The sequence below is a fragment of the Ptychodera flava genome, chromosome 18, assembly GCF_041260155.1.
Source record: "Ptychodera flava strain L36383 chromosome 18, AS_Pfla_20210202, whole genome shotgun sequence".
Classification (NCBI taxonomy): Eukaryota; Metazoa; Hemichordata; class Enteropneusta; family Ptychoderidae; genus Ptychodera; species Ptychodera flava.
The window spans coordinates 4,633,874-4,646,438 of record NC_091945.1 but is presented as its reverse complement, the minus strand read 5'-3'; the positions used below and the strand labels follow the sequence as shown (position 1 = coordinate 4,646,438).

Below are 12,565 nucleotides of genomic sequence, written 5' to 3'. Positions count from 1 at the left end.
TTCTGGATCGGAAATTACATCACGAAGAGACCTAGTCGTAGCCAGACTTTCACGCGCCCCGCTAATCTTTCCATTTTCGTATTCAATTCGATTGTCAATTTTAGCTTCTCTTGTTATGAGCTCAGCTAGTAGTTTCTCGGCTTTTTCTTTTGCTTGGGTGTGTTCTACAGGAATTTCCTCTAACTGTTTTTCAACTTCTCTTTTCTCTAGCCTTATTTTAACTTTTTCATTGTTAAGGTCGCTAATACGCATATTCGCAATCTTTAATTCATCATTAATAGCTCTATATTCAGGGTTTAGATTGTTCAATTTTCGATTTTATTTTCAAAAGCTTGTATTTTATCTGCATTACCAGAAGCATCTTGCCGTAACTCTGTCAGTTTATCTTTGTATATACCCATGTCTTCTGGCGTCATCTTCTCAGCCGGTATTTTATCGTTTTCCACATCTACAGAATACAATGTACGACTCACATATTCGGGCTCACTATATTTATATACTTTGTTTACAAATTCAGAACCTCCTGCCTTCTTTTTAATGTGGATTTCTCTAAAAATCTACTTCCTTTATCTGTTGTAACTCTGATGTCTTTATAATACAGATCATTACCAATAATCTTAGCATACATAATCAATTCGTCTCGTGCATACTGATTAGTAATATTATATTTGTCTAAGAGTTGTTCAGCCATATCTTGTGTAAGTTCTCTTCTCTGTCCAATCAAACGATCAACCTGTGGGCTAGCCAGGAAGGATCAGCTTCTGCAAAAGCATTATCGTCGTCTATGAAGTATGTTTCAGCAGTAGCATCATCATCGTCATTTACATTTGCATCATCGAAATCCTGGAGTGGTATATCTTCTCCTCCTTCTGCCATATTGTATTTCTATATTACTACAATTATTTTTTATCATCCCTTACATATACAGTAAAAATGCACATCTCAGTTGTTGAAAGCGTTGAACAATTGGCTGATTACATAGAAAGAACAAGTGCTGCATATCGACGAAGTTATAAATTAATGGGTCGAATTGATATGGCTCTTAATATTACTAAGGGAATTCTTGTAAGCTCTGCTGTAATAGCGGCAATTCCAACAGTTCCAGTTCTTTTAGCTCTAACTCCTATACCAGGTGTTATTATTGATGTGATACAAGGAAAAACAGGAGTATCAAAAAGAAGAGAGAAATATAAACATTATTATGTGCAATATAAACAGCTGTTCACACAAATACAAGAAAAAGGTGCAACAACAGAAAACGGGTCAGAACTTATTCAGGACATATTTCATCAGGCGCTAGAAATTCAAAAACAAGAAGGATTTAGTCCGCCGCTGGAGCGATATCTACGATATTATGGATTGAATGGATATGAAATTTAGTTCGTACCGATAGGAACTTCGTGTTCAACATCAGCTAGACTCCGCGACTGACTGACAACGGGGTAAAAAAAAGCTCCTTTATATAGGCTAGTTTGATGGTGATGACTCACACGGAATTTCCCGTACATGTTTATACATGTTGTGTATTTAGGTCAGACAGAACAAGTTTCTACATGTCCCAGCATCAGTGGTACCCAGTGAGTGTATTGCGCAAGTCCAGGACCTGACTCAGCAGGGAATTTCCCCGCTTAGTTCAGGACAATGCACTGCTGCGCGTGAGTTCGTATATAGGTCAGGGTTATACTTTAGTTACATGGATGGTTAATTTTTCCTTCGCTTCATGTAGATAAATGAATAAAATGGGTGTAAAAATTCTTATTTATCACAGTTGACCACCTTTATTTTACTACTCAAGTTGTACCCATTTTGATACTCTGCTTTGTAGTTTAAATCATAGATTGTATGAGACAAAACCAGTAGTAGTAAACATAAGGTGATATCAAAATTGTATCAGAAATTCAAGGAATTCCTTTAACCAGCGTACCATTTAGGACCGGTCATTGAAAATAAACTTTGATTTAAGAAATACGACAAGTGGTACTTTCACACTATCTTACGTAGAGTGACGTCAGTTCCGATGTACATGATGTTATAGTTACTCTGAGAATTATCGACCACAGAATTCAGATATTACGTCACGTGGACGCGAATGATCACGCCTAAACGACAACTTGACTTATTGAATATGAAGCTCGATGCCGTTGTCTTAAAATCTACGAAAAGTGGGCTATCTTGCATCTCCCTTCTGTTTTATTCCAGTTAAACGACTCAGGGCGTGTGCATTATTACGATTGAATTTGTCGAAATTACAAATTGAAAATATCAAAAAAAGTGTATAATACGGACTATCAAGTTTCACAGCATCAGAAGGGATGGACGCAATTCAATTCCCATGTGCACGGATTGGACTGTCTATCTTAGTCGAAAAAACAAGCCAGTGTCACCTTAAAGACTAAGCTTATCCAGAGCTATTTTACGGCACTTTAAACTTTGCATGTCACTCCGAGTCAGCAGCTGAGAAAATACTTGTCGTGAAAACTTGTCATTTAGGGAGAGTTCAGTCACCAGTAAATGTGTTCCGAAAAGTCTTATTTTGAGTCCTTTTGTTAGTAGTTTAATGATTACAATTTACTGGAGATGTCGAATAAAAAAGCAGAAATCTGTAGTCTTGCCGTAACCATCTCAACTATGGAGAGAGTGTTGGCATTTTGAATCTACTTTTGCAACTCCAAATTAGCCATTGACGTTAAGGATTCAAAACATTTAACCTGTATTGTTTTTAATTTTTTACATTGTAAATGCAAAGTTCGGTCCGGCAAAGATGAAAAACATTCTATTTATACATGCTTAACGTAAGGTAATATTGTCGTTAATGAAATCCAAAAATATGTTGAAATTTAAAACTTTCCCATTATGTTATTTCAAGTTCATTCCTGTCCCCGCAGAGGCGTTTTTTTGATCGTGATACCTTAATCTGATCACACATCCTAAGTAAGACATTCGATACAGTTCGTCTTCAAATATACATATAAATCTACCTACAACAAGTGACAGCGAAATTACAAAATGACGATAACAGTAAATTACGCCGCTATCCTGAATATAATTCAGAATCTGAACAACATAAAATAAATTCTGTGAAGAATTAGCTGTTATGTAGCCTAGAAACCTGTGTGCCCCTTTAGATATGAGATACGTATATAATTACACTTTTCCGCGGTAATCTACAGTACAATCAAAAAAATTAATATTCGCCGAAACAAACAAAACAATAAAAATAATAAAGGAGAATCTTGCTTAATTGTAAACCGAAAGGGAATTACAAGCCAATGAGCCCATTTCACTTCGAAACTGGTGTTTAATCTTCAGTCTCAAAAAACAACCTTAGTATAGTATTAACAACACTATTTATTTGTATTCTTTGTAAATCGGAGTTGTTACAGACATATCAGTTCATTTGAATGTTTGTAATGTTAGGATACCATTTTCGTATAATTACAATATATCCGTTTACAATACAGAGTACAAATGAAGTGATTAATCAATAAACCGATATCTCATCGGACCTCAGATCTTTTAAAGACAGAACAGAGTCAATGGAAATCGACTCGAAAGAAAACCGAACTTTATTATTTTAAACCTGGATCTGGAATTTATCCTTGTTTAGATACTGGGATTTTAAACACTTGCTCGCTATTGAACAGTCGAATTTATCTCAGAATAATTTCATCACTTTTGGAATACTTGAATATAGTCTTTTGGTAAAACCACTGCGTAATTAAAGTTTGAGTGTTTGCTCGGTACTTTTCCAAATCGAGTCTAATTCACAAAATATATTACTCTGAATCCAGTTAAGTTCATGATTTAAAAAATCAATCCTACGATACTTTCACAGGAAAATCGTTCAATGTTTGTTTTGGTAACTTACATACTGAAATAAATCTCTAAAAGACGATGTAAGATGTTGTTGGAATAAGCCTAATGTTCATACTATAAATGTATTTGTGAAGATATAACGTGAAATATAACAAACCAACTTTTAAAAATGAAAACACGTTTAAGATAGATTTCATCGTTTTCTGCTTACAAAGGTTTAAGTCTCTCTTGAATAACTAACAAACATAATAAATTTCGAATGCTCTAAAAACGTGCCTAATGGTGACATTTTCGATGACTTGTGAACCGAGAAGTTGACAAGAAAGTCTATTGATACTACCATAGACTGACCAAACGACTGATCATTGTACCCTGGCGCTAAAGTTAAGTTTACAGGTAAATTAAGGGAAAAACACAACTTCTTGTGTTCATCGACCAAAGTAACCTTTACATAATTGAATGATCTGTATAAATATTTAACACATAAGAAATATGATAAGTCACTCCCAAATCAACCGTGTATTCGCCTAGCATTCATTTGATGCATTACGAAAAGTCCTTACTGTTTTATTATTGATATGGCAGTGCATGGTAGCATGCATGCAGTCATTATTATATGAAAAGTTTCATGTTATTAATTCATCCTGAGTTTGTCGTAGTTTGTCTCTGTATCTGGTCGATATAATTTTCCTGTGCGATCAACGCCGCCGTATTCGTCTGCCTTCTCAGAATGGCTAAGAGAATATCTTGAATCCACGCCTGATTCGGTATCGCTTTCCAAGTTGTAATACCGATTGACTTCGTCATCATGATCTTGAATGTAACCTCTCCCAGTACGATCAACCTTGTCGTAACTGATATGCGCGTTAGGATTCTGTGCCAGCGAGTTGCCCGGGTCCACGATCATTGATGCTCCATAGCTGTCGTCCATAGCAAGTTTATCATATTCTGCTCCTTCGTTTGCCAGCGTTCGCCGATAAGCTTCATGGGTGCCATCTACAGCGCCCTCCTGTGATGATCTGTCGTTGACTGCGTATTCTGTGTAACCATGTCCATAATTGATATCATGTCTATTGTTCCCTGCATTCTGTCCGGGTCTTCCTTTATATGCCTCTGTGTACACATTATGCGTCCGGTCACCCTGATCAGAATGTTGCCTTTGATTGACAGAGTTTGCAACGTTTGCATATGTAATGGTATCATCGTCTTCCGCAGACTCTGCTAAAGCGAAGGTGAGAAGAGATAACATTTCATTCACAACAATATTGTCGTTAGACTTTTCAAGAACAAGATTTTAATTTATAGCCTTTCAGTGATGATTTTAATTGAAGTTCAAGAAAATAGCCCCGAAAGGTAAAGATAAGTTTAATACAATGATGGCAATAAAAGGCAAACATAGCGTAACTTACGAGAGACTGAATGAATTTTTTCATAATTTGGCACTCTTAAGCTCTTCAGTTCTACGATCGATCTAATCCGTAGAAAGTACAAGCGCTAATAATTTTATTAAGAGCGAACGTTGTAGTTTCACAACATTCATACTCAGAATTGCAGAAGTGGAAAGAAATATGGACATTGTATTGACTTATACGTTGATCTTGTTAATTCGAATAACAGCCGAGGCTTTGAAATAATCCATTTTATTCAAATTTAAATATATAAAATAGATGTGTGAAAAGGGAGAGTATTAACCTTCGGTAGCCATTGTATGACGATAGATAAACAGTCCTGTATTTCCTCGTGTACCATTCCTATAAAATAAGTGTTTGTAAGGTATTGAAGTGTTAATTGAACTCATTAAAATTAATATCTCACTTTAATATTACAACATTGTTATGTTGATATCTGGTATACACCTGGTGCGCTTTGGACTATTTTGTAAGACCACACCATTTAATATATTGATTGCAAGAATGATATACTGTGCCTGCACTTAAATATGTTAGTTTAGGTTTGAATGGTAACCTTAACGTTGGTATCAAACGCCGGCAAAATGTTATTGAAAGTAACTTATGTAGCTGACGCCTTGCACTGAATTGCTTGAAGCATCATATTAACTACGCTTAAGGCCAATTAAAATGCTCCGGACCCTCTTAAACTCTTGAATTGATGTTTATTGGATGCCAAGTTGAAGTGACCCCACGACAACAAAAACAAAAAAACTGCGATGCCAAATTGAGGATTCACAGAAAAAAACTAGAAACTTGTTTATGACATGAGCTACTTACAGCGTCTTTCGTCGTAGCATAAAGAAAGCTGCTATCACTATGACAACAGCAATGATAAGTATTACTACAATTGTAATGCCAGCAATTGCACCGGTGTTGGAGGAGTCCTCTCGACTTCGTGATACATCACCAGCTGTCGATAGAAAAAGTTCTGTTAAACATTGATGATGAAACTATAGATAACCGTAAGGACTATGTGACACAATTTAAAACAACAAAAAGATCTTAGTGGATATATACTGTAAATCCTTATGACATTTCTCATCGTAGACAATTGTTGAAATTCCATTAATGCAATTTAATACAGATATGGACTACAAACACGTACTTTTGATTGCTGTATCGCAGTATTTGCCTTCCCAACCTTCTCTACAGTAACACGTGCCGTTGAATTGGTCACAGTGGGTTGTTTTGTCTTCGATACACATGCAATCTTCCTGACACTTGTCACCGTACATTCCATGAGGACATGCTACAAATAGTAATACAGTCAGTTAAGGAACAGCAAACGAAGCTATTCGGAAGGAAAAGGTGATTCTCAAGCGGTTCGGTTGACATTCGGCAGATATTTTATTTTTCTCTCCGTGGGCGAGAAAGAGGGCAACTCTGTTATGTCACTGGGCAGGGAAAATCTTGTGTTTCTTTCAAAGTGGCAACTTGAAAACCAACAGCCTGCAAACGTGTCATCGGATGGGGGAGATCTATAGGCAAGTTCAACTTCATCATCGGTGACTCGGGCGTCATATGTTATCTAAATTAGACTTTTAGATTCAAGAAAATTGCAAAATAATTGTTTTCATGTCATGTCACTTCTTACCCTCAAAGTTTTGGCCAACGGAATACAAAGCTTACATCTGATATCTACAAATTGCAGTTACTTATCTTACTTTCATTGCACGCCGTGCCTTTCCATCCAGGTTTGCAACGACAGATTCCATCGTTATGGGAACAGGACCACGTATTATCGATATCACACATGCAGAGTTTTGAACAATTGCTCCCGAAATGCCAGCTCTCACAAGCTGAAAGTAGTAAACAAACAACCGCAAACAAAATCATTTAAAGTCAGAGACCCTGGACAGATTTTTTAAATTCATTCACTCGAGCCCAAAGGAGATTTTGAGATGCCCTCCCACCAGTAGACTTAAAGATCCGTCGCTCAAGGGCTTTGTTGAGGGGTTAGCGTAGAGTGCCCTTTAGCGACGGACCTTTCAGTCTCTCCCCTCACCCAGCTTCCCGGAAGAATAGCCGAATCACTACTTCCAAACGAAAGCCGTGTTTGCAATGTGTGAGAAATCGCGTTTCCATTCGTGCCAAAACGCTCGAATAGTCAAATAATACTAGGCTGCGTTCACAACTAACGGTGGGGGGGGGGGAGGAATCGCGATTGAAATCTTACTTTTTTCAGATCACCCAAACAGTATCCTAAATCCCCCTGTCTATATGATCAACATTTTCAAGTGCCGCCACCCAATTATCATATAACCGTACATTTATAAAGGATGCGCACAAAGAAACTCGCAGATGTTCGAGACTACCTGTTTTTCAAGCAGTTTATAGATCAATATTCCTACAAGGCAAGTCCTCAAATTGATTCATTTTTAAACGCATCAGTGGACTTCTTGGATTTATAAGTAAAAGCAGACTTGAGCTAATCCAACTCTGGCCAGGTCAACAGAATTTCTGGCTCAGCTACATTTTGCCAAATTCTGAAAAAACTGAGCATAGTGACCTACCAACTTTTTTTTCAAAAGTTCAAGACATATATGACTTAGATGTTACTTATGAACGTTTTACAAAATATACAATACTGGAAGTTTGAAATATTCCATCAAATAAACATTATAATCTCTGAAATTTTGGCCGTCATGATTGCATATTTGGTAAAATTGAAATAATTAAATTTAGTCACATATTTTTAAATTAGTCTTTACTGATCAAAATTTTACTTTTATGTTATTTTTCGATCACGGATGGTGACCCCATCACTTTTCTTTAATATTCGAATATTCTCATATACAAGAATACAAAAATCCCTGATAGTATGTGTTGCTCTCTGGCCTGATCTTGTGTACAAGTATGTTTCACCGTCATGAGCGTCAAATGACCCGAACTCTTCTTCAGCTATTATTATAATTCATAGTCAGAGCTATCTCTGTCACTGTCGGTATACAATGACAGTGAGATTGCACATTGGCAGGAGCAGGGCAGAGGGCAGGAGTTGATTTTGAGGGCAGTAATTTAATTTTGACAACGTATTTGTTCATCTTATACAACTGCGTTCTTGTTTTACTCCCTACAGAATGTTGAACTGTCCAGCATTCAGCTTGCCAACACCGAATGTATATGTGTACCATGCATTTGTATCATTGACAAATGACTCAATTCTTAAATTAGTTTCTGCTAACCAAGATGCAAAAACTTTACACAGACGTCTGAATTTTGAAATGTCATCAAAAGTGAACATTTTCTGAAAATGATTTTTAGCTGACTTTGTCATAACAAATACTTGAAACGTTGTACTTTAGGCGTCCTAACGCATCCGGCCAGCTGCGTCCGCGTTCCCCTCTATAAACGTTCATGTCTCGACCCTTTTAAATCGGTATCAGGAGTAGCCAGACCGGCCCCGCATCGCTGCGTAAAAAAACCGTCGGTCAGAACCATCGCTAATAAAGTTCATTACCTGCAAGTTATGTTAAACTATTATGTATCGATCACTTCCTGTTGTTAAATATTGGTGTAGGTTAAATAATTTGCCGGGAGATCATATTCTGGAAAAGGCGCCTCAAGAAAATAAGAATAAATCGTCTTTGGGCTAATTTTATTCTTGTAATTTGAGAAGTTACAATCCTATGAATGTTTTCAACTCCTAAAGAGTGACATCATATGCCCAGTTAGACAAAGAAAATGAAAAGGAAGATATCAAGTTAGTATTTGAATACTTGGAAAGAGAATATGTCAAGAGATACAAGGAAAAATGGAGGTGGTAACAAATTGCGTACATTCAAATTAAAACTTCAAGATTGGATTCTAATTTGAAAAATACCTAAACGATTTGTCAAATTTTACACTTCGCCAAGCTTTATCGAAATTTAAATTGAGTGATCATAGTTTTAGTATTGAAATGGCAAGGAAAGTAGGCCTAAGCCAACATTACCTTTGAGAGATGGACTTTATCTCAGATGTGATAACAACGAAACAGATGATGAGTTTCGTTTTTATTCTCATGTAAAATGTTTATCACTGAACTAGTTATATCGTTCCAGGTTAGTGGAGTAGACTACTACACTTGTTTCAGGATTACACAATGAAAAGGCCCTTAAGGTAAAGTGCGACGAATTCGGACGCGCACACGCTTTAGAACGTTTCTGCGCAGATTTAACTCCAGCCTGCCGCAAATTGGTTATTTTGTAGCGCATGTATTTAACATCACCTGTCATTGTTGAAATTGCGCTTTTACCTAATTTTTTGACCCAGTCTCTTAGAAATACATGTGACCTATAACCTTGTCATATTTTGACCCCTAGGAAGCTCGTTTTTATTCAATATGAGCGAAAAATTAACATTTCTCTCCCATTTACATGGCGCATATTACCCATTCAACTGGAGATATCGTAAAAAGTAGCGTGGTGACACCCTTCTATTAAAAGTGTAAACTAAATGGTATTATGTCAGGATTTTATTCGCCAAGTTTGGTCAAAATGACACCATTCAAAGCGACAGGAAGAAAGTTCGAAAATCATGTAGTGATATAATTTCGATATCGTCATTTTGTAATCGATACTTATGTAAAAATTTCTTTACAAACATCATGAAAACTGTACATTCGATAGATACGGATCTTAAGTCTTGGTATTCATTAAAATTAATCATTTGCTAAGCTTTTTAATTGCTTTCTTTAGTTATGTGAATTATATCATTTTATTTATTTCGAACAACGCCATTTTAACGTCCGTTTCCATGGAAACGAGCGTGGTGACCCCCATTTTTTATTTCATTTTTGCACTTGCACAACTTTCAAGAATATTTGTGCAAAGTTTCAAGAAAATGACACCACAACCTAATTTTGACGTAATTCGTAGTACTTCACCTTAAAAGGGTTATGGAGTATAACAGTAATTTTCTACATCTTGCTATATTCTTGAAGAACACTAATCTATGCTGACCCTCTAGTATCCTCACTGTTAAACAGTTTAAGCACAACTTGGATATACTTTGTTGTCCTTTTGAAAGTGTTCACTTTTGTACTTTTGCCAATTTGAATGTATCCCTCCGTCCTCAGTTATATTTCCAATAATGCAATGTAAACATGTCCGCTTTTTGAAAGTTGTAATTCGGCTATTATTTTGGAGCCTTTTGCCGATAGATATATTAAAAATCCAAACTGTATTCTACAATCAACAAGTATATAACACAGATTACTTATTATGTCTGTATTATATACATCACCGACAGATTACTTCAAGTACAAAGTAAGTTACTTAAGTAACAGATATTATTTCTTGTAGTTTGTGTTATTATTTCATATTTACAATAGCTGTTCACTGTAATACAGACTTATAATTGGGCAACCTTTGAAGATAGGCTATGCTTTAAGAAACACAGTAGATTTTTGATCGGATTCGAACTCACAACGTACAGTCACCATGGTCAAAACCGCTCGGCAAAATCCCCAATTTTCAGTCTCATTTAGTAAATTGTATCTCTGTCTGTTTTGCATGGAGTAAGTATATGGAGATCAACGTGAACACCCATTCATTTTTCACGACCTTCTATTTTCACTGTCTATGTCGTTAATTCTTCTCGGTCCCTGGTTAACCTTTTTCTTTCATTTCAATTATCGGCAAAGCGTATATACACAATCATAGTATTACGCAGTTCAAATAGAGTTTTTGCCATATAATAAGGCTTAACTCACTTTGATTGCACGTTTCTCCTGTCCATCCCAGTTTACACCTGCATGAGCCGCCATGGCGATCACATGACACTGTATTGTTCATATCACATAGGCATTCTTGCATGCAGTGATGTCCGTACATCCCTTTCTCACACTCTGAAATCAATAACAATAAAAAAAGTTATAGTAAGCTTCTCTCTCCCCGGCCGCTAGCGTTTAAAACTCGCTTGAAACTTCAAATCTTAGCTATGTAACACATGTAATAAACATATGCTTTATGTACAATGACTTGAAACAAGTTGAGAACACAAAGTTATCCAGTCTTGATTTTGCTAATTCGATTCTCAGTGCCGCACTATGACTGTGACGTGATAATGGATTAGTTTTCCAGTAAGAAATGCTTTTCTATCGGACACATTTATTCGTTCATTTCAGAGTACAGTGTGTGCTATTCATTGGTTGTTTACATCTTTTGTTACCATAGTTATAATTGTTGATTACTATTATACACACTTATCATTAGGCAACCATTAAAAATAGGCTAAGTTTTAAGAAAGATAAGTTTACTGTCTCATTTAGTAATTGTATCTCTGTTTTGCATGGAGGAAGACCACGGAGATCAACATGCACCCATTCATTTCGAGGCTTTCTATTTTCACTGCTCCACCCCTATACCGCTAATTTTTTCTGACCTTGGCTAACTTTGTTTTCTAATATTCCAATAATCGGCAAAAGCGTACACACTGAAGTAGCTCATACTATCACGGAGTTGAAAATAATTTTTTTGTCACATAATAACTCACTTTGATTGCAAGTTGCTCCAATCCATCCCGGCTTACATCTGCACGTACCGTCAAGGTGATCACATGACACTGTATTATTCATATCACACTGGCATTTATGAATGCAATTTTCTCCGTACGTTTCTTGTTTACACTCTTAAGTCAATGATAATAAAACGTTTTAGGAAGCTTCTCTGTCTGCCCTTGTAAAGCACATAAACTTTTTTGTTAATCACTTTGCATCACGACTTGCTCGTAATAAAATAATAGGACATAAGAAATTATCAGTACTGTTTTACGAGTTCAGCTTCGATCCTGATCTTTGTGAGCTTATTTTCTGTTTTTGAACATATTATTTACAGTGAAATGGAATCTGCAGGATTGGACTGGTGTAAAAAACTGGCGTTTTGGCCAAAAATAAAAAGTTTGTTTCTCATCCCATAAATAGACATATTTGAAAAACGATGCGTTAACGCGGTTTTTACTCTCATTGTTTTATTCTTGAATCAACAAGAGCGCGGAAAAAAAACATGACAACAACATACGAATGCACGCAGAGATAAATACACAGCAGTGTTGCATCATTATTTTTGTACAGCAACAGTTCTGCGGTTTGATTTTTTAGTGCAGCAAGGCACAGTTTTGACAGCGTAATACATCAGTGATATTTGTCCACAGTCCTTAATGGAATGTTAGTTTCAATTATTTTGCTTACCGTTCTGTTTTATACAGCACTGTGTTATGCACTATCGTCGCGTATTTTTGCGTTTAGTTTTTGTATTTTATTTCCTCATGAGCAGCAAAAAATGGTTGACGCGGCGGGTCTTAATTGACGTGCGCGA

The 12,565-nt window shown here is 36.3% G+C and overlaps 1 protein-coding gene across 1 annotated transcript; it reads right to left on the bottom strand.

Moving 5' to 3' along the window:
• Nucleotides 1-4,412: 4,412 nt before the first annotated feature.
• Nucleotides 4,413-11,943, bottom strand: LOC139117773 (multiple epidermal growth factor-like domains protein 10). The gene is made up of 7 exons (XM_070681032.1): nucleotides 11,745-11,943; nucleotides 10,963-11,097; nucleotides 6,932-7,066; nucleotides 6,373-6,516; nucleotides 6,045-6,177; nucleotides 5,509-5,567; nucleotides 4,413-5,034 (listed from the first exon to the last, which is right to left on the bottom strand). The coding sequence occupies exons 1-7, from the start codon at nucleotides 11,824-11,826 to the stop codon at nucleotides 4,451-4,453; spliced, it is 1,272 nt and encodes a 423-aa protein (XP_070537133.1). The 5' UTR covers nucleotides 11,827-11,943; the 3' UTR covers nucleotides 4,413-4,450.
• Nucleotides 11,944-12,565: the final 622 nt, after the last annotated feature.